The sequence below is a fragment of the Zosterops lateralis genome, assembly GCF_965231275.1.
Source record: "Zosterops lateralis genome assembly, chromosome: 6".
NCBI lineage: Eukaryota > Metazoa > Chordata > Aves > Passeriformes > Zosteropidae > Zosterops > Zosterops lateralis.
Window position 1 is genome coordinate 59,056,730 of NC_139761.1, and position 20,791 is coordinate 59,077,520.

The 20,791-nt window shown below is 51.2% G+C and overlaps 3 protein-coding genes across 7 annotated transcripts; all 3 read right to left on the reverse strand.

Moving 5' to 3' along the window:
• Nucleotides 1-2,975: 2,975 nt before the first annotated feature.
• Nucleotides 2,976-5,653, reverse strand: LOC310910826 (uncharacterized protein). Its single transcript, XM_083863858.1, has 2 exons — nucleotides 5,435-5,653; nucleotides 2,976-5,188 (listed from the first exon to the last, which is right to left on the reverse strand). Exons 1-2 carry the CDS (start codon nucleotides 5,456-5,458, stop codon nucleotides 4,220-4,222), a joined length of 993 nt encoding a protein of 330 aa, XP_083719984.1. The 5' UTR covers nucleotides 5,459-5,653; the 3' UTR covers nucleotides 2,976-4,219.
• A 148-nt stretch (nucleotides 5,654-5,801) lies between these two features.
• Nucleotides 5,802-9,631, reverse strand: LOC310910829 (mas-related G-protein coupled receptor member X1-like). 5 transcript variants are annotated; one of them, XM_083863861.1, is made up of 3 exons: nucleotides 9,519-9,631; nucleotides 7,960-8,257; nucleotides 5,802-7,713 (listed from the first exon to the last, which is right to left on the reverse strand). In XM_083863861.1, exon 3 carries the CDS (start codon nucleotides 7,600-7,602, stop codon nucleotides 6,691-6,693), a length of 912 nt encoding a protein of 303 aa, XP_083719987.1. In that variant the 5' UTR covers nucleotides 7,603-7,713; nucleotides 7,960-8,257; nucleotides 9,519-9,631; the 3' UTR covers nucleotides 5,802-6,690. The 5 variants fall into 5 exon arrangements, 4 of the variants coding, with proteins under 4 accessions (XP_083719987.1, XP_083719989.1, XP_083719988.1 ...); XM_083863863.1 differs by lacking the exon at nucleotides 9,519-9,631 and adding an exon at nucleotides 9,273-9,506; XM_083863862.1 differs by lacking the exon at nucleotides 9,519-9,631 and adding an exon at nucleotides 9,067-9,264.
• A 2,937-nt stretch (nucleotides 9,632-12,568) lies between these two features.
• On the reverse strand, nucleotides 12,569-16,117 carry LOC310910904 (mas-related G-protein coupled receptor member A-like; the record flags this gene model as incomplete). The annotated part of the gene is made up of 3 exons (XM_083863977.1): nucleotides 15,636-16,117; nucleotides 15,171-15,308; nucleotides 12,569-13,598 (listed from the first exon to the last, which is right to left on the reverse strand). Exons 1-3 carry the CDS (start codon nucleotides 15,998-16,000, stop codon nucleotides 12,569-12,571), a joined length of 1,533 nt encoding a protein of 510 aa, XP_083720103.1. The 5' UTR covers nucleotides 16,001-16,117.
• Between the last annotated feature and the right edge of the window lie 4,674 nt (nucleotides 16,118-20,791).

Consider the following 20,791-nt stretch of genomic DNA (forward strand, 5'->3'; position numbering starts at 1 on the left):
GTTCAAGCTGCTTCGGAAGTGATTGGCACTGAAACACAGCTGCTTTTGGCACCCTGTTTACCAGTGCTGGAGTGGATGTTTAAGAAAAACGTTCCTTCCACGCATCACGCCACTGACACCACATGGAGCAAATGGATTGCTCTCATTACACAGTGTGCTCGTATTGGAAACCCAAATCGCCCTGAGATTCTGGAAGTTATAACAAACTGGCCGGAAGGTGAGACTTTTAGATTATCATCTGAAGAAGAAGAAAAGCAACTAACATGCGCCAAGGAAGCCCCACCATATAATGAGCTACTGGAGATTGAAAGACGATACGCTCTCTTCACTGATGGCTCCTGCTGAATTGTAGGCGCTAACCAGAAATGGAAAGCTGCAGTTTGGAGCCCCACACAACAAGTTGCACAGGCTACCGAGAGACAAAGTGGATCGAGTCAGGTTGCAGAGCTTAAAGCTGTCCAGCTGGCTTTGGATATTGCTGAATAAAAAAAATGGCCGAGGCTCTGTCAGGGTCCACAAACATATGCGGGGAGCCTGATGGTTCATTTCAGGGATCTCAGAGCGCAAAAGACACAGCGGGGGACAACTCAGCTTACTTAAACAAAAAATGCACTTTTATTTAGTGCCAACAAATGCGATAGTGGGGAGAGAAAATAGAGAATAGTGAGAAAGATAGAAAGAGGGGAAGGGGATTATAGCTACCAACGTGGAGGGACGAGTCCTCAAGGCATAGAGATGCCTATAGACACGATCTTCTCCAGTGGGGTGATCACAAATGTGAGCGGGGTCTCCAGAGTCTTTATAGGTTAGTTAAGGCGGGGACCAAAGCAAGTGGCACAGAGCCAAAGGGAACCAAAGCGAGTGGCACAGAGCCAAAGCAGGAAACACCTGTGTCGAGGTTGGATGCTCAGGAACAAGCTGCTAACCACAGTCTCCTGGTACGGACAGAGCAGTTAGGAGAAGCAGTCTCGGTTCAGTCCACCGTAACCAGTTCCATTGTTCTTGCAATCCGTTCTCGGGGAGATGCATATCAGTCCTCCAAGACTCGGCAAACGTCCCACCTCAGCCAGGCCAGGGGCTCCCTTCAGAGTTCGGGGTTCCAGTCCCCAACCATTGGAGACAGTTGTAAGGCATATCACATCCTTGGACAGACTCTGACAGGCTCTATCTCTATCTCATGAATGGTAGCTAATGCTCTGTGGAGATGGCTGAATTGCTGAAAAAAAGCCAACTGGCAACACAGAGGAAAACCCATCTGGGCCACTGACATTTGGCAGGACATCGCTGCCCGAGTTAAAAGACTGACAGTAAAGGTTTGACACGTGGACGTGCACGTACCCAAGAGCCGGGCTAATGAGGAGCATCACAACAACGAGCAGGTGGACAAAGCTGCCAAGATGAAAGTATCACAGGTGGATCTAGACTGGCAGCACAAAGGAGAACTGTTCCTAGCTCGTTGGGCCCATGATACCTCTGGTCATCAGGGAAGAGATGCAACATACTGATGGGCCCATGACCGAGGGGTGGACCTTACTATGGACAGCATCTCACAGGTCATCCACAACTGTGAGACCTGCGCTGCAATCAAACAGGCCAAGCAAGTGAAGCCTCTGTGGTATGGTGGACGATGGCTGAAGTACAGGTATGGGGAAGCCTGGCAAATCGACTACATCACCCTTCCCCAAACCCGCCAAGGAAAGCGCTACGTGCTGACCATGGCGGAAGCCACCACTGGACGGCTGGAAACCTACCCTGTGCCTCATGCCACTGCCCGGAACACCATCCTGAGTCTGGAAAAACAAGTCCTGTGGAGACATGGCACCCCTGAAAGAATTGAGACAGACAATGGGACCCATTTCAAAAACAGCCTTATAAACACCTGGGCTAGAGAACATGGTATTGAATGGATATATCACATTCCTTATAATGCACCAGCTGCCGGAAAAGTTGAATGGTGCAATAGACTAATAAAGACTGCCCTGAAGGCACTTGGTGGGGGGACCTTCAAGAATTGAAAAATAAACTTAGCCAAAGCTACTTGAATGGTCAACACCCGAGGGTCTATCAATCGAGGTGGTCCTGCCCAGTCTGAACCCTTGCACACAGTGGATGGAGATAAAGTCCCTGCAGTACATATAAAAGGCATTTCAGAGAAGACTGTTTGGATTAATCCCACCTCAGGAAAAGGCAGACCCATCCATGGGATTGTCTTTGCTCAAGGACCTGGTCACACTTAGTAGGTAAAGCAGAAAAATGGGGAAACCTGTTGTGTACCACAGGGAGACTTAATTTTAAGTCAGAAGAGTGTGTAACGTTTTATTCCCTATGTGTATGCATACCTTTATAAGAATGTAATGATTTGGACATGATGTAGATGATAATAGAATAAGGGGTGGATTATGTCCTGGGTTGTAGTGTAGGATGTTCACAAAGTATTTATTCTATCACCATCTTCATGAACTGTTAAACCAAGTGGGCTAGTGTTCTAGGGTTCCCAGGCCCCCTGCCTTTGGGGTGTCTTCTGCTAATGGCCCATCAACGCCTGGCCCATGACTTACAAGTAACCCCCTCCAGGAGTTATCTCTGTTTAGTGGGCCATCAAGGACCCACTTCACGACTCATCATCCCATTGTGAGATGCTCCACCCAGGGGCAGGAGCCAAGCATTCTCATCTAGATATAATTTTGGGTTTGAGACAGTATAAGCAGCCCTTACCTACTGGATTCCCAGAGGACCAGATTTACCAGACCTTTCTACAGGATCACTGCTTCAGGAAGACCACCTCATCTGGACTGCTTCCACCACCCTGCTCAGGTTGTATTCTGACTCTGTCAGTGGTCTTTTCTGTTACTGCATTTATTTTATTTTATTTTTACCTTTTAACCTTTTTTCCTATTAAATTGTATTTCTGACTTGGAGCCTCTCACTTGTTTTGCTTTCAAACCACGACATCTGGGAAAAAACTTCCTCTGAAAAAAGTGGAAAAACCAATTTATTTAACCAACAAAATACCCATAAGCATAAAGAATGAATAATATGACACAATAAAACCTCTTGTTCTGGAGTCAGATGGCAAATGGAGAAAGTCCTTGCCTTGGGTGTAGCTGGGCTTGGTCAGTCCCTTATTCATCCCTCTGCAGGTCCAGGCCCTGGTGGGCTGCAGGTGCAGCTCCTGGTGCTCCTCTGGGTTTTTCAGTCCAGAGCAGGTTTAAATAGTCCCAATAAAAAGGAAAAAAAACCAAAAAAAATCAATAAAACCCCACAAAAAAACAGTCCAGGAAACTTCTTTCCCCCAGCTGCTGTGTAGAGTCACTGTTCAGCTCCTCCAGAGGGTTGAGGATGGAGGTGCTCCAGGGCTTCCTTGGACTTTGATACTGGGGAAGCAGAGGATGGCCCCATTCTTCAGAACAGCAGCATAACCCCCTCACTCCTGTGAAATTCAAGGGGCCAAGCATCTGGTGATGGGAATTTCCATATTCCATATTCTTTTTGGTCACAGGCACAAGGGTTCAGTGGAGTTCACCATCGACCCTGCACTTTACTAAGAACAAATTAGTTCTGGAATGAAAGGATGTGACAAATTCCCAGTGAAAGAATAAGGGAATATTGTTGTTTCTCCCCAGCTCTGCAGCCCTACCTGGTGTCTCTTCTCATCAGCTGGGAATGCAGGGCCACCTCTGCCAGACAGAAGAGGAACGATGATCTGAGTGATCCCAGCCCCTCTGCTGCCATCCACGGGCATTGAGATTTGGGAAATCACATTGTTCTTGGTGTGTCTTTAGGGCTAAACACCTCATATCTTTTGCAGGCAAGAAATACTTCATAACACCATGAAACTCATCTGTGTAGCCCAAGGACATGGAGTTCATTCCCTGGGCCCGAGGCAATGAGGGTCATTCCATGGGGAATTGAGCTGAGGAACAGAACTGAGCCCAGCTGCTGTGCTTGGAGCCATGTGGATCCAGGAGATAGGAGGAAACCATGCTCCAATGTGCTGCCTGCAGAGTATCCCTCAAAAATCATCCAAGGCAGTGCCCTTTCTCCTGCAGGAATACACATCTCCACAGAGAGAGGGATCCTGTGGATATTCATTGATCAGGTGGCTCAAGGAAACGCTCAGCCACTCTCCCAGGGTCCGTCAGCAGAGCAGTGGAAGGGATCACCAGGCTCAGACCCCTGTGTCCATGGAGGCATCATTGCTGTGGGCAGGCATTTGTTTCTACTCATCAAAGACCCTCTGGAGGGAGCCCCGGAGGGACCTCAGAGAGCAGGGCCTCTGGAACCTCCTTACCATGAAGTAGATGAAGGGTTTGATGCTGCTGTGGATGCAGTTGAGCAGGAAAAACACCTGGGAAGACACAAGGGTGTAGCGAAGCTGCTGCAGGAAATTGCAGAGGCTGAGAAGGAGAATGAAGAGCACAATGAGGAAGATAATGATGGCGTGCCTCTTGGGTTGCTGATTCTTGGAGCCACTTATGGCCTCCATGAACTTGATTGTGATGGAAATGACCATGGGTGCAACAAAGAGGAGCAGGATGAGGGTGTACATGGAGATGACAGCTGTCTGGCAGTGCTCCTGCTGGTGTGATGGGCACAGGTATGTCACTGCAGGAATGACAGTGAAAAGAGCAAAGAAGGCCCAGTATTGGACACTGTCCACCAACCACCACAGGCGCTCAGGAAGGTCACAGAGGCTGCAGATCATGTACATATCCACTATACTGGTAGTGAAAATCAGCCGGATCAGTGGCCAGTAGTAGGAGACCACAGACAGCTGGAAAAGGAAATGCCGGTACAGCTGGGGCACAATAGGAGAGCAGGACATGTCCTCCACCAGGAACAGGAGGGTGGAGGGGACTGTGAAGAGCAGGAAGAGAAAGTCAGCAAAAGCCAGATCAAAGATGCCAATGTTACGGACTTTCAGTCTGAGGAGGCAGAGGACAGCCCCATTCCCAAACAGCCCACAATGGCAGATGAGCAGTGTCACACTGTGTAAGGCCACCTTGGTGACATCTATCTCACAGAGATCGTCCCCTTCAGTGGGTGAGGCAGGAGATAGGGATACATCCACATCCATGGATGGATGCTGGGCAGGCAGTGGGATGTGGCCCCTGGCTGTGGTCAGAGCGGATGGGGAGTCAGTGCTTGGAGAATCCCGGGATTGACCATGTGGCTCCTCTGCAGCTCCCTGGAGTGGGAAGGATTGAGTGGGGAGGAGTGAGATGTGCAGGGGAGGAGGGTGGTGGAAATGGTGGGGTGGGAGAGGGAGGTGGGAGGGTTGGGATGTTGAGCAGGGGATGCAGAAGAGAAGGGCAGGGCAGAGGAGGGAGGAGCTGGGGAGGGCACTGCGGTCAGCGGGAGAGGGTGGCAGGAAGAGAGCAGCTGCTGGAGGAGAGGGAGGTGGGGTAGGGAGGAGGGCAAACATTGCACTGACCTGTTTCCAGTGGGGCAGCAGCATGCAAAGGGGGTCTGTGCAGATCAGCGGCGCTTCCTGGTACCTCGTGCTCCTTTGGGATCAATATCCTAAATCATCTCCTCCCAGGTCAGTAACGTGAAGGAGAAAGTGCTCAGTTCACCAACAGCTCCCCAGTCTCCTCCTGCTGTCTCCTCTCTGTGCACTGTCCTGGTGCTGTTTCCCAAGAATCTGTGCAGTCATGGGGCAGTCAGAAGTGATTTTACAGCTTTGGCTCCTTCAGAGTTCCACACTCTTGAGATTATTAAGCCTGATTCTTTTTTATTTTCCCCTACAAATCAATTGGTCTTTTTCTTTGTTGTGATAAACGACGCCTCACTTTTTAAAATTTAAAAAGTTTATTAGACTACAAACAGCAACAAAACAAGGTCCAGAGGCATGGCCAGATGCAACCTGCCCACTACCAAGAGGATACGTGGAAGCAGAGGATGGCCCCATTCTTCAGAACAGCAGCATAACCCCCTCACTCCTGTGAAATTCAAGGGGCCAAGCATCTGGTGATGGGAATTTCCATATTCCATATTCTTTTTGGTCACAGGCACAAGGGTTCAGTGGAGTTCACCATCGACCCTGCACTTTACTAAGAACAAATTAGTTCTGGAATGAAAGGATGTGACAAATTCCCAGTGAAAGAATAAGGGAATATTGTTGTTTCTCCCCAGCTCTGCAGCCCTACCTGGTGTCTCTTCTCATCAGCTGGGAATGCAGGGCCACCTCTGCCAGACAGAAGAGGAACGATGCTCTGAGTGATCCCAGCCCCTCTGCTGCCATCCAGAGGCAGCAGCCCCACAGAGATTTGGGAAATCACATTGTTCTTGGTGTGTCTTTAGGGCTAAACACCTCATATCTTTTGTAGTCAAGAAATCCTTCATAACACCATGGAACTCATCTGTGTAGCCCAAGGACATGGAGTTCATTCCCTGGGCCCGAGGCAATGAGGATCATTCCATGGGGAATAGAGCTGGGGAAGAGAACTGAGCCCAGCTGCTGTGCTTGGAGCCATGTGGATCAAGGAGGGAGGAGGAAAGCCATGCTCCAATGTGCTCCCTTGCAGAGCATCCATCAAAAATCATTCATGGCACTGCTCCTTTCACCTGCAGGAATACACCACCACAGGGAGGAGAATTCTGTGGATATTTATTAATCAGGTGGCTCAAGGAAACCCTCAGCTACTCTCCCAGGGTCCTTTAGCATAGCAGGGGTAGGGATCATGAGGTTCAGACCACTGAGTCTTTGAAGACATCGTTGCTGTGGGGAGATTCTTCTTTCTGCTCATCAAAGACCCTCTGGAGGGAGAGCTGGAGGGATCTCAGGGAGCAGGGCCTCCAGTACCTCCCTGCCAAGCAGTAGATGAAGGGTTTGATGCTGCTGTGGATGCAGGTGAGCAGGAACAAAACCTGGGAAGACACAAGGGTGTAGCCAAGCTGCTGCAGGAAATTGCAGAGGCTGAGAAGGAGAATGAAGAGCACAATGAGGAAGACAATGATGTCACGACTCTCGGGTTGCTGTTTCTTGGAGCCCCACTTGGCTTTAATGAAGTCATTTGTGCTCAAAATGACCATGGGTGCAGGAAAGAGCAGGAGGATGACAGCGTACATGGAGATGAGAGCTGTCCAGCAGTTTTCCTGCTGGTGTGATGGGCACAGGTTTTTCACTGTAGGAATGACAGTGAAGAGAGTAAAGAAGGCCCAGTATTGGACACTGTCCACCAACCACCACAGGCGCTCTGGAAGGTTGCAGCAGAGGTTGTGGAGCTTGTGCATATAATCAACATTTCTGGTGAACATCAGTCGGAACAGCACCCAGTAGCAGGAGACCAGTGACAGCTGGAAAAGGAAATCCAAGTACAGCAGGGGCATGATAGGAGAGCAGGACATGTCCTCCACCAGGAACAGGAGGGTGGAGGGGACTGTGAAGAGCAGGAAGAGAAAGTCAGCAAAAGCCAGATCAAAGATGCCAATGTTACGGACTTTCAGTCTGAGGAGGCAGAGGACAGCCCCATTCCCAAGCAGCCCACAAAGGCAGATGAGCAGTGTCACACTGTGTATGGCCACATTGGTGACATCTATCTCACACAGATCGTCCCCTTCAGTGGGTGAGGCAGGAGAGAGGAATACATCCACATCCATGGGTGGACGCTGGGCAGGCAGTGGGATGTGACCCCTGACTGTGGTCAGAGTGGATGGGGAGTCAGTGCTTAGAGAATCCCGGGATGGACCATGTGGCTCCTCTGCAGCTCCCTGCAGTGGGAAAGATTCAGTGGGGAGGAGTGAGATGTGCAGGGGAGGAGGGTGGTGGAAATGGTGGGGTGGGAGAGGGAGGTGGGAGGGTTGGGATGTTGAGCAGGGGATGCAGAAGAGAAGGGCAGGGCAGAGGAGAGGGGAGCTGGGGAGGTCACTGGGGTCAGTGGGAGAGGGTGGCAGGAAGAGAGCAGCTGCTGGAGGAGAGGGAGGTGGGGTAGGAAGGAGGGAAAACATTGCACTGACCTGTTCCCAGTGGGGCAGCAGCAGGCAAAGGGGGTCTGGGCAGATCAGCGGCGCTTCCTGGCACTTCGTGCTCCTTTGGGATCAATATCCTAAAGCGGCTTCTCCCAGGTCAGTGACATGAAGGAGAAAGTGCCCAGATCTACAAGAGCTCCCCACTCCCCTCCCTCTGGCTCATCTCTATGCTCTGTCCTGTTGCTGCTTCCCAAGACTCAGTGCAGTCACAGAGGAGTTTGAAATTGCATCTTTGGCTATGTCAGAATTTCACTTCCTCAGAGTCATTTATCTTGCATTTGTTTTTCTGCAGAGGAAGTGTCTTTTGTTAAAAGCTCCAAATGAAATATTTAGCAAATGGCTCCTCATTTCCTCCTGATTAGAAACCTGCCTTCCCTGCAGAATGTCCCATTCTCCAACTCCTTTCACTCCTCTAACAGGTTTCTACCATTCCTTGTCTCTCTGCCCTGAGTGATCATGGTCCCTCCAGCAGCAGAGGGCTGCTGGTTGTGCTGGTGGCACTGGAATGCTGGCAGTGCTGATAAAGCAGCTGGGTGCTTGTCAGAAGTAACTCCCATTGTGGAAGGGCTCCAGGATCATTGCCCAAACCTGCCCAGGGCCCAACGAAGCACAGCTTAGCTGCTCCCTGTCCTGTTCTGTCCTGTCCTGTCCTTTCCTCTCCTCTCCTGTCCCCATCCCATCCTCACCCCATCCTATCACTCCACTCTGAGTGTGGCCTGTCAGGCTCTGCTCTCCTCTGGGTTTGCCGACATCCAGACCCCCTCCAACCCCCTCTGACCCTCTCCTGACCCCTCCAAACTGCTCTTACACCCCAGAACCCACCCGGGGCTGATTTTTTCCCCCTGACAGCCCCTCTCTTCCCCTACTCCACATGGGACCCTGGCAATGTCTCCTCTCCTCCTGGCCATAGTGTTCTAGGAGCCAGGAGGGAGGAGGAAAGCCCAGCTCCAATGTGCTCCTCAGGAGCACACAGGATGATAAATGTGCCTGGAGCCAGTGCAGAAACAAATTAGGAGACCTGCAGTGGTTTTGGGGCAAGTTGTGTCACAAGAAGCTACAGCACATGGCCAAAGCAAAAGTTCAAGGCAAAGTCACCTTTAATATCACAGCACTCAGTGAATATGACCACCAGAGACCCCTCTGAATGATCCTTCAGGATCATAACAGGACTTCCCGTAGGAGGAGAACACATGGAAAATAGTTGCAGGAAAGGGATGTTTGTGTATTAGATAAGAAACACATATTAATGTTTATGTGGGAGTACAATGGAGAACCCCCCTGTGTAAAGTGTCACCACACACAGAGATCAAGGAGAGATCCTTCTGTGTCTCCAGTGCAGGTAAAGAATTCCTGCTTTCTAATGCTTCCCATTGTGTTAGAAAGTTGATTTCAGCCGATTTCAATGTCAAGATCCAGAGGGGATGCAGAGGGCAGAGGAGGGGGGAGCTGGGGAGGGCACTGCGGTCTGCGGGAGAGGGTGGCAGGAAGAGAGCAGCTGCTGGAGGAGAGGGAGGTGGGGTAGGGAGGAGGGAAAACATTGCACTGACCTGTTCCCAGTGGGGCAGCAGCAGGCAAAGGGGGTCTGTGCAGATCAGTGGCACTTCCTGGCACCTCGTGCTCCTTTGGGATCAATATCCTAAAGCGGCTCCTCCCAGGTCAGTAATATGCAGCCAAAAGAGCCGATTTCACCCAGGAACTCTCGTTCACCCCTCACTCTCGTCCCACTGGCTCCTCCCGTTCGCCTGTCCTGGTCTTTTTTTCCCAAGACTCGGTGTGGTCAGGAGGCATTCAGATGTGGTTTTGCAACTTTGGCCCCTTGGAGTTCCACAGCGTAGGGTTATTGAGCTTGATTTTTTTTTTAAAGAAATTAATTTTTAAAAAAATTTACCCCAGCAGATCAAGTGCTGATTTCCTTTGTTGTGAGAAACAATGCTCCGCCTCTTTAAACTTCATAAAGTTCATTAAACTACAACCAGGAACAAAACAAGGTCCAGAGGCACGGCCAGACACACCCCACCCACAACAGTAACAAGCCTTAGATACCCTTGGGAAGTCAACCCCACACCCATACATATCCCACTCTTCCCACACAGCTCCTCCTTGGTCCCGCCTTCCCAGAGCTTGTGCACTCCTTCTGCCTTCGGCTCCCCGCAGTGGTCCCAGATCAGCATTGCAGCTTTCAGCATTAACACAATACTCACATTAGAAATACTCCAAATCTTATCAGAGCTTCTTTTAACATTATAACACACATAATATTAATTTAATATTTACGAGAACCAATCACCATACCAGCTGTTTATAACATTTGGGAATGGCTCATTTCCCCCTAATTACAAACACTCCTTCCCAGGAGAGTGTCCCATTCTTCACCTTCCTTCCCTCAGCTCACAGATTTCTACCATTCCTCGTTTCTCTTCCCTGAGGGATCATTGTTCCTCCAGCCAGTAGAAGGCTGCTGGTGGTGCTGGTGGCACTGGAATGCTGGCAGTGCTGGCGGTGCTGATAAAGCAGCTGGGAGCTTCTCAGAAGTAACTCCGATTCCGGGAAAGGCTCCGGGATCATTGCCAAAACCTGCCCTGGGCCCAAGGACGCTCAGCTGAGCTTCCTCGCTCTATCTCAATCCCATCCTCATCCCGGATCCCCTTTCCTGCCTCCTGTCCCCACGCCATCCTCATCCCTGCTCCCTCTCCCCGCTCTCCATCCTCACCCCATCCTCTCCCATCCCGCAGCTTTCCCAGCTGGTGGCGGCTCTGCGGCTCCCAGCGCGCTCTGTCGGGCTCTGCTGCTCTCCAGTGGGGCCAGTTGGGATTGCCGCATCCAGACCCCTCCGACCCTCTGCTGACCCTTCCTGACCTCCTCGGACAGCCCAGACCCGCCCCGGGCCACTTTCCACCCCGACAGCCCCGCTCCTTCCCCGCTCCACCCGGGAGCCTGGCAGTGCCTCTGCTCCTCCCGGCCGGAGCGTTCTGGGAGCCAGGAGGGAGAAGGAGAGCCCTGCTCCCGTGTGCTCCCCTCAGAGCATCCCTCCCACCTGCCGCTCCTCCCTTCTCTCTTGGGAAAGATGGGACAGGAAGGACTTATGAATATGACTGCATGGTAAGAAATACTGCAGATATAAAACCTGTGAATGAAATAGAAATGAAAGCCAGTTTCGAGACGTGAGCATGGCAGGCAGGAAGACAGTGATTAGCTGAAGACAGGAAAACAAAAGACACAGGAATGTTGCCTTTCCACCTTGGCAAAGGCATCAGGGAACAAGTACATAAGAAAGAGTCTATAGAGTTTAGAATATAAAATGACATGGTAATGTAGTAGTTCTTATAGGCTGCATGCAAAGTTTGTAGGTTTTGTATCTCACGCCAGTTGGTCACTGTAAATTAGAATATTCAACACAAAAAGAGATATAATGTATTGTAACAAGATGATCGCTCTTTGGCCCTTCCCCTCTCCTCTCTCTCACCTCGCTTGCTCCTGCTTTTTCCCCACGCTTTCCCCATGCTCCTACCCCGTTTTTACATCTTAGCTCTCTTCTATCTTTCTCTCTCCCCATTCTCTCTTTAGGGCTTTGCTTCAGCCGAGGCTGGTGGCTGGAAGCAGGCCCTCTTTACCCATGACCCTTGTAATAATAAAGCCACGTGTTTCTAGAACATCTCAGGTCTGCAGAGTTCCTTGTCCCTGCCATCCACGGAAAAATTTCTACACTTCTCCTGCAGGGTTACACCGTGAGAGTGTTCCAAACGAGGATTTGAGATGGCTGAAAAAATCACTGACAAGGGGATCTGACAAAGCCACGTTTAATATTGAGCGACAGCAGAACCGAGTTCATTGGCCAGGTTCACTCTGACACTGACCAGACAGGCACAGCAAGGGAAAAAAAACCCACCCACACACACAACAAATCCAATCAATGAAACCAGAAATATGACACGTGTATGGACACAGACATAGAGGCAGTGCAAGGTCCCTGTGAGGAATTCCCCTTGCAGGCAGGGAAATGCTCACTCCGGGTGCCTTTGCATCTCCTCACCAGGCAAAGGGTGGAGCCTCGAGCAGGGGGGCATCAGCCCAGGACCCGTCGGTGTTTGGGGATCCCTGAGGGCAGCAAACGGGAGAGATCCCAGCTCAGAGAGGCCCCACTCCCAGGGAGGTTCTGGTCAGCCCTGCTGGGGCCCAGGAGAGCTCCAAGGGTCTCCTTTTGGAGCGCTGTTTCCAGGGCCCCCAGCCATGGCCTTCAGTCACAACAATGTTTCACCCTGGCCACACCTCTGGGCCGGCAACTTTCTTTGGGAGTGGGAGAGCAGGGATGTTGTGCCATTCAGGGCAGTCAAATAATTCCCAAGGCTGTTCCTAAAAGCCCCGAGGTGGTTGGAGAGCAGCAGCTCCTGGGAGCAGAGGGTGTTTGTGATCAGAGCCAGAGGAGCTGAGCCCAGGGGCTGCTCCTCAAGGCTGAGGCCTCACAAACATGTATCAGATCCCGGTGTGCACCAGCACATGGAGGGTGATACTGTGGGTATTTATTCATCAGGTGACTGAAGGAATCCCTCAGCCCTGTCCCAGGGTCCCTTCAGTAGTGCAGGGGAAGAGATCAACAGGCTCAGACCCCTGTGGCATCATTGGTGGTAGTGTCCATGGCAGGATCATTGCTCTGGGCAGAGTTTTCTTGTGGTTTCTCAAAGACCCTCTGGAGGGCCTTCCTTAGGGACTGCATGGAGGAGTGCCTCCTGCAGCTCTCTATGCAGCAGTGTCTCCACCATCTCCCCACAGAGTAGTCTCTCTTCCAGCTCCCCACCAAGAAGTAGATGAAGGGTTTGATGCTGCTGTTGATGCAGGTGAGTAGGAAAACCACCTGGGAGGACACAACTGTGTAGCCAAGCTGCTGCAGTAAGTACCAGAGACTAAGGGGCAGACTGAAGAGTGCAGTGAGGAAGACAACGATGTCAAGCCTCTTGAGTTGCTGCTGCTGGGAGCTGGGCTTGAGATGAATGAAGAGGACTGTGCTGGAAATGACCATGGGCACAGCAAACAGGAAAAGGCTGAGGGCGTATATGGAGAGGAGAGCCACTCGGCAGTGCTCCTGCTGGTGTGACTGGCACAGGGAAGTCACCGTGGGATTGACAGCGATGACAACGAAGAGGAAGGCCCAGAACAGGGCATGCATCACCACCCAGAACAGGCACTCGGAAAGCTGCCAACCGCAGAAAAACAGGCAGAGGATGGACCTGCACCTCTCGATGCTGATGAACGTCAGCCGATACAGCCCCATGTTGTAGGAGAACAGCGACATCTGGAAAAGCAAGCTCAAATACATCAGGGGCATTATAGCAGAGCAGGACACTTCCTCCAGCAGGAAGAGCAGGCTGGAGGGGACCGTGAAGATGAGGAAGAGGAGGTCGGTAATAGCCTGGTTGAAGATGAAGTCGGTGATGGCATTAATGTGGAGGAGCCAGACGACAGCGCCGTTCCCAGCCAGCCCACAGAGGCAGAGGAGCAGCGTCACAATGTGTATGACCATGCTGCTGACGTTGATCCCACACAGACCAGGTTCATCGGTCAGTGAAGTGAAAAGAGGGGACACGGTGCTCACCTCCATGGATGGACACTGGGCAGGCAGTGGGATGTGGCCTCTGGCTGTGGTCAGAGGAGTGGGGAGTCAGTGCTTGGAGAATCCAGGAATGGACTGTGTGGCTCCTGTGCAGCTCCCTGCAGTGGGAAACATCCAGAGGAGAGAAGTGAGATGTGCAGGGGCGGAGGGTGGTGGAAAGAGTGGGGTGTGAAAGGGTTGGGCCAGTTGGCAGAGGATTGATAAAAACCAGAGAATATATGTTTTCAACTCCCCTGAAGTTGCTCAAGACCTTATAGTGGCCAAAAAGATAAAAGAATGTAAAGATGTGGACCCAGGGTGATAAACATGGCTGCAGCCAGTGCAGAAACAAATTAAGAGGCTTCCAGTGGTTTTTGGGCAAGTTTTGTCACAAGAAGCAACAGTGCATGGGCAAAACAAAAGTTCCAGGCAAGGTCTCCTTTAATATCGCAGCACTCAGGACTATGACCACCAGAGACCCCTCTGAATGATCCTCCAGGAGCATCAAAGGACTCCGAGTAGGAAACGGATGCATGGAAATTAGTTATAGGAAAATGGTGTTTATGTACTACATAAGAAAGAGTTTTTAATGACTATGTGTGTTTCTAATGCATAAACCCCTGTAGTAAAGTCTCACCACAATCAGAAATATGGTGAGATCCTTTCATGTGTCCTCCTGCCTCATATTTCACATTAGAACTTCATTCCTTTGGATTTTTGGCATTACTCCTCATTCCCATCTCTGCCCCACTCCGCATGGCATGGCATGGCATGGCATGGCATGGCATGGCATGGCATGGCATGGCATCCCGTGGCTGCTCCTCGGCTTGAAGCCCTGTCCGTTGGGCTCCACTGCTGTCCAGTCGGGACATTTGGGATCGGCAGCATCCAGACCCTTCCTGACCACTCCTGCCCCCTCCGACACACCTGGACCCCCGGGGCCGCCTTCCCCCCTCCCGACAGCCCCGTTCCTGCCCCGCCCCACCCGGGGCCAGGGACATCTTTGCTGTGACGCTCTCGGAGCCACCAGCGGCGAATGCTGAGCCCCTGGGCCACCCTTGCAGTGCCAGCTGTGCCGGTGGCAGCCCAGCTTTGGGCACTTGGGATCAGGTTGCTCCAGGGAGCACAAGCCATGGGTGTGTCCCCTCCCTCCAGTCACATTCCCAGCTAGTAGCAGCAGCCAGAGGAGACCGGGAAGAATTAACGAAGCTGTTTATTGATATCAGACCACAGAGGGATGCAGGAACCAGGTACCAGGGGGATTTTGGGATCACAGCTGCGTGGGGCACGGTCTGTTCGGGGATTAGTGTGCTAGGAGGTGTGAGGGAGAAGGGAAAGCCATGCTCCAATATGCTCCCCACAGAACGTCCCTCCCACATGGCCCTTGGGAATGCCCCTGCTCCCTTCTCCTGCAGGAATAAAAGTGGGAGGGTGATCTGGTGGATATTTATTAAGAGGTGCCTCAAGGAATCCCTAAGCCACTGTCCTGGTGTGCTTCATCAGAGCAGAGGAAGGGATCAACAGGCTCAGACCGACGTGTCCCTGGTGGAATCATTGCTGCTGGCAGTGTTTTCTTCTGGCTCCCTAAAGACCATCTAGAGAGATTCCGACAGACCCCATGGAGCAGTTCCTCCAGTATCTCCCTACCAAGAAGTAGGTGAAGGGTTTGATGGTGCTGTTGATGCAGGCAAACAGGAAACCAGCCTGGGAAGGCAGAATGGTGTAGCTGAGCTGCTGCAGGAAATTCCAGAGGCTGAGGGGGAGAATGAGGGGGAGAGAGAGGAAGATAACAATGTGGAGCCTTTTGAGCTTGCCCTTCTCTGAACAACATGAGTCCTGAATGAAGAATACTCTGGAAATGAGCATGAAGGGAGCAAAGAGAAGGAGGTGGAGGGTGTACATGGAGATGAGAGGCACCTGGCAGTGCTGTTCATGAAACTGTCACAGGGAAGCCACTGTTGGATTGGGAGCAGTGAGAGCAAAGAAGGCCCACAGCAGGGCACTCATCACCACACACGACAGGTGTTTGTAAAAGAAACAGCAGCAGGAGCAGGACAAATTCAAGGCTACAGAGCCTGACCCTGTGATGTTCATGAACACTACATGGTGCAGCCCCACGCTGGAGCACAAGAGTGACAGCTGGAAAAGGAAGCCCAAGTACCCCAGGAGCACAATAGCAGAGCAGGACACATTCTCTACAGTGAGGCTCAGTGTGGACAGAGGCATGAGGAGGAGAAAGAGGAAGATGGCGATGGCCAGGCTGAAGATGAAGTCAGAGGTGAAGATGATGCTGAGGAGGAAGAGGACAGCCCCATTCCCAGCCAGCCCGCAGAGGCAGACGAGCAGTGTCACACTGTGTATGGCTACATTGGTGACATCTGTCTCATGGAGATCATCTCCTTCAGTGATAGAGAGGGAAACTGGGGACACAGTGGTCACCTCCATGGATGGATGCTGGGCAGGCAGTGGGATGTGGCCCCTGGCTGTGGTCAGAGTGAATGGGGAGTCAGTGCTTGGAGAATCCTGGGATGGACCATGTGGCTCCTGTGCAGCTCCCTGCAGTGGGAAGGATTGAGTGGGGAGAAGTGAGATGTGCAGGTGCTTCCTGGCACCCCTTACTCCTTTGGGATCAATATCCTAAAGTAGCTTCTTCCAGGTGAGTAAAATGAAGAAGAAATTGCCCAGATCACCAGGAGCTCCCCATTTCTGTCCCACTGGCCACTCCCATGCCCTATCCAAGTGTTTTTTGCAAAGGCTCATTGTGGTCATGGGGCATTTGGGAGTGGTTTTACAACTTTGGCTCCCTTGGAGTTGCCCAGCCTCAGGGTTATTGATCTTGATTTTTAAAAAAAAATATTTATATATATATTTATTTTTCTTTTCCCCTACAAATCAAGTAGTCTTCTTCCTGGTGTGAGAAATGACGATCCACTTCCTAAAGTTTTAAAACCAGGAACAAAACAAGGTCCAGAGGCACGGCCAGATGCACCCCACCCACAACAGTAATAAGCCTTAGATACTCTTGGTAAGCCAACCCCACATCCATACATATCCCACTCTTCCCACACAGCTCCTCCTTTGTCCCGCCTTCCCGGAGCTTGTGCACTCCTTCTGCCTTCGGCTCCCCGCAGTGGTTCCAGATCAGCACTGGAGCTTTCAGCATGAACACAATACTCACATTAGAAACACTCCAAATCCTAACAAAGCTTCTTTTCACATTATAGCACACATAATATTCATTCAGCATTTGCAAAAGCCAATAACTCTACCACCTGTTTATAACATTTGGGAATGGCTCCTCATTTCCCCCTAATTACAAACACTCCTTCCCAGGAGAGTGTCCCATTCTTCACCTTCCTTCCCTCACCTCACAGGTTTCTACCATTCCTGGTTTCTCTTCCCTGAGGGATCATTGTCCCTCCAGCAGCAGAGGGCTGCTGGTGGTGCTGGTGACACTGGAATGCTGGCAGTGCTGGCAGTGCTGGTGAAGCACCTGGCTGCTTGGCAGAAACAACTTCCATTTTGAGAGGAGCTCCAGAATCCTTGCCAAAACCTGCCCTGGGCTCATGGGAGCAGCCCTGGGCCATGGACTCCCATTTCTCTCATTGCAGTGCAGGCTCCCACAGCCCAAGGGAAGGACAGCAATCAGTTGCTTGCAGCACTTAGAGCCCCCGCTGAATTACTGCCAATCCCCCTGATGATGCAATCACAGCTATTAGAGGCCAGGGTGCTGTGAACCCCCTCCCAGCCCTTCACCAGAGCTCCTCCTCCTCAGTCCTGGCAGCACTTGTGGTTGTTTTTACCTGATCCCATACTGTTCCTTTGCCAGCAGGGACACCTTCCACTGTGCCAGGTTGCTCCAAACCCCATCCAACCTGGCCTTGGACACTTTCCAGGGATGGGGCAGCCACAGCTTCTCTGGGCAGCCTATGCCAGGGCCTCCCCACCCTCACAGGGAAGGATTTCTTCACAATATTCCATCTGAACCCACCCTCTGACAGTGAGAAGCCATTCCCCTGCAGGGGGGAAATTGGCCACTGAATAACAGAACCAACATGATTCCAACAGAAGCCATTTATTGTTTACATAGCATGGCAAATATCAATTCTTGGTCTATTGTCCACATGGGCACACATCTCTGGGTTGCCTGAGCTGCTCCTTCATGAGGCAGGCACACATTATTATGGATATCCAATGGTCAAGCATCCATCCTCACGTTGTGCTTCCCCTATGTAGGGTTTAGATGTTTTGCAGACATTTTCTCAGGCTCTCTTCATATTTGTGATCCTGTTGTTTTTTCAGTAACCTTGATGAATTCCTGAGAGTGCTAACAACAAAACTGCAAGTGGTTTGATAATATTACTCACAACCAGTTTGGCTTGTGCATCTGAATGGCCTATTACACAGATACATTGCTACGTTCCCCCTTGTCCTGTCACTCCATGCCCTTGTCCAAAGTCCCTCTCCACCTCTCCTCGAGCCCTTTCAGTTCATGGATCCTGATGTGTTTGCCCTTAAAAGGATTGGCCTGGGGAGGGGATGTGACATTCCATAGCTAGGGACACAAATGCATGTGCAGCAGGGAGGAGAGATGACAGTTCTCATGCCAGGGCCACCACACCCTCCAGTTTCCAGCAGGAGCATCCCAGATCTCCGAGGCATGTCAGCCTGGCTAGGAATCATCTCACTTCAGCTTTCCAGGAATTCCCTGACATTCACTGTAGGCTGCTGTCTGACTCCCAAGGGAATGTCAAAGATGACTCAGATGAAACCTCTAACTTTCTAAGGGTTGTAGCCAAGAGAGCAGCATTGATTTGACTCTTTTCAGAGGAAATTACGTTGCTGGAATCCTAAATCATCACTCTGCTCTGTGCCTGTGCTCCAGCTCACACACAGAATTTATTATTCTGTGAATCCTCTTGGAAACTGTGTGGCGAATGTGAAGTAGCACAGAAATTGTGGTATACAAGTGGCAAAATTAGATTTGAACCAGAAATCAAAGTTTAGCTGCACTTTTGTAGTACAGTGTCTCAAGGATCCAGCCCAAGAAAGAGAGGAGGCAAGTTCAGGCAGTTCAAAGGACATGATGTTAGGATTGGGATTGCTTTTCAAGCAAGGAAAGAGGAATCAGACCTGGAGACAAACTACTTTTCCCATAGGTCTCCTTGCTGAGGCTCTCTCCTGTTCCTCATTTCCTGGAGAAAGTCAAGAGCAGATTAGAAGCAGAGCCCTGATCCCATCAGAGGATGTGAAATAGTTCCCTGTTTGTGAGAGCCCTGGAGAAGATGAGCCAGCAGGGAGAACAGGGCTTGTGGCAGGAGCTGGGACAGACCCCGCTGCGGATGCTGCTGGGGCTCAGCCCGTGGGCTTTGCTCCTCTTTCCCAAGTGACCATTCCAGGGAACCTCTTGGAGATCCTGAGCCAGGGAGAGCAGCTGGTGTGTGTGAGGTGATGTGAGTCCACTGTGGTGAGGTTCTGCAGGCTGTGAGAGGAAACAAGGTCAGACTCTTCTCTTTCAATTTAATCAGTGCCCCCCTCATTGGGGTAGAACCTGGTTATGCCTTTTTTTTTCAGTTAAGATCTCAGGGTTTTAATCTGGTTGTTTCTCACCCGAGATTCCAAAGCTGGCTGGTGGTTCATGTGGGCACGAAGGGAGTGATTTTCCCTCTGGACCTCTGAAGGATTTAAGGTCTGCTGTCTGACTCTGTGTCTCTGTGTTCCGTGCTGAGCTCAGTGCTCGGTGTTCGGCGTGAGAATTGATAAAAATGAAATTTAAAATGTTTATCCTGTAATGTAACAGTGAAAAGCCACCTCCGTGGCACCTTCCTCCCAGAACACCTTAAAAACAAAAAGAACCCGTTCCCTTCAAAGACGCTCGGCACCGCGCCCCCCCCCAACGGCGGAGCGGGAGGGACCAGCGGAGCCGTCGGCTCTGCCGCCGACAGAGCGGGAGAGGAAAAAGGCGGCCGCCCCCCCCCAGGTTCGGCGCGGAGAAACCAAGGCCGCCCGCAGCCGCGGAGAAGCCCCTCCCTAGCCCGAGACCTGGCGCAGGGGAACCCAAAGCCTGTGGAGCCGCCCGCCCCGACGCGGCTCCAGCCGCGGAGCGGCCCGCCCGCGGTCAGCCGTCGCTGCCAGATGGCGCGTCCCCGAGCCTGCCAGACCGCCGCCCCGTTCCAAAAGAAAAAAATCCACGCCTGCCACGTTCCACCCCCCACCTCACAAGAAACTGGCCCAAACCCCCGCAAACGTTGCCACCGCTGTGAGGCAGCGTGAGACCGAAACGCCATGGCTTCGTCAGAACTGCCACGCGGCCGCAAGACCTTCCAACCGCCCGCCCCGGCTGATCCGGCATGCAAATAAAAGACTCCAAGTGCATCTCGGGATGAAGTTTAACACCAAAAAACCCCTCACAAAATAAAAACCAAGCAAAATTGAAACGCACAAAAACCAATTCTAAGCCGTGTAGACCCTGAAAGATCAAAAGAGCTAATTTCTCCGGTTTTGCTTACTAGCTGTAAGTTAAAAAGACCAAACCAGAGATGAGACCACAGGAGAAAACAAAGAACTGTCAGAACCCTGGGAATGCTCCCAGCGAGGGCAGGTTCTCCAGCTCTGCTCAACTCCCTGCAGCAGAGCTGAAAAAGACCCTCCTTCTTCACGGCGCACGGGCAGCCAAAAACCCCTCGAGCAAATATTGAAAGAGCTGATCAATAAAGGCGTTTTATGGAGATTAGTATTTTCTCCGCCCAATTTTATTCATAACAAGAATGATGTGGAGTCTCAAGGTCTTGGTTTTCTTGGTTCCTCGCGTTGTTTATTAGTTCTTATCTTACAATTCTCTGTGTCCAGCCAAGGTGTTCACAGCAGGTTGGACACGAGGTGACTCCCCTCCTGTGTCTGGCTGAGATGTTCTCAGCAGCCTGGACACGAGGTGACTCCCCCCTTGTGATGGGAGGTCGCTACCTCTTATACAGATAACTACGTACCCATTGTTTACAATTCTATGCCAAGGTCTATCACCTATACTAACAGGGTCATTTCTACTTTAATCCAATCCACTGAAACTACTTTGTGCCCACGTCACTGCAGAAGAGGGATGCCAAGGGAGAAGAAGAAGAACCCAGGGCACTGCCCTAAAATCACCATCTTGTCCCTTTGCATCTACATTCTAAAAACCCAAAACTACAAAATCTTCTGCATGGTGATAACTACACTACTCTCAGTTACACATTTGTG

Excerpts from the sequence above, each read along its gene's own strand:
- LOC310910826 (XM_083863858.1), bottom strand. The coding sequence starts at position 5,458 with ATGCTGCTGCCCCACTGGAAACAG. Across the intron at positions 5,189-5,434 it reads TGCTGCCCCACTGGAAACAG|GGAGCTGCAGAGGAGCCACA; the intron begins GTCAGTGCAATG and ends TTCCCACTCCAG.
- LOC310910829 (XM_083863861.1), bottom strand. The coding sequence starts at position 7,602 with ATGGATGTGGATGTATTCCTCTCTCCTGCCTCACCCACTGAAGGGGAC.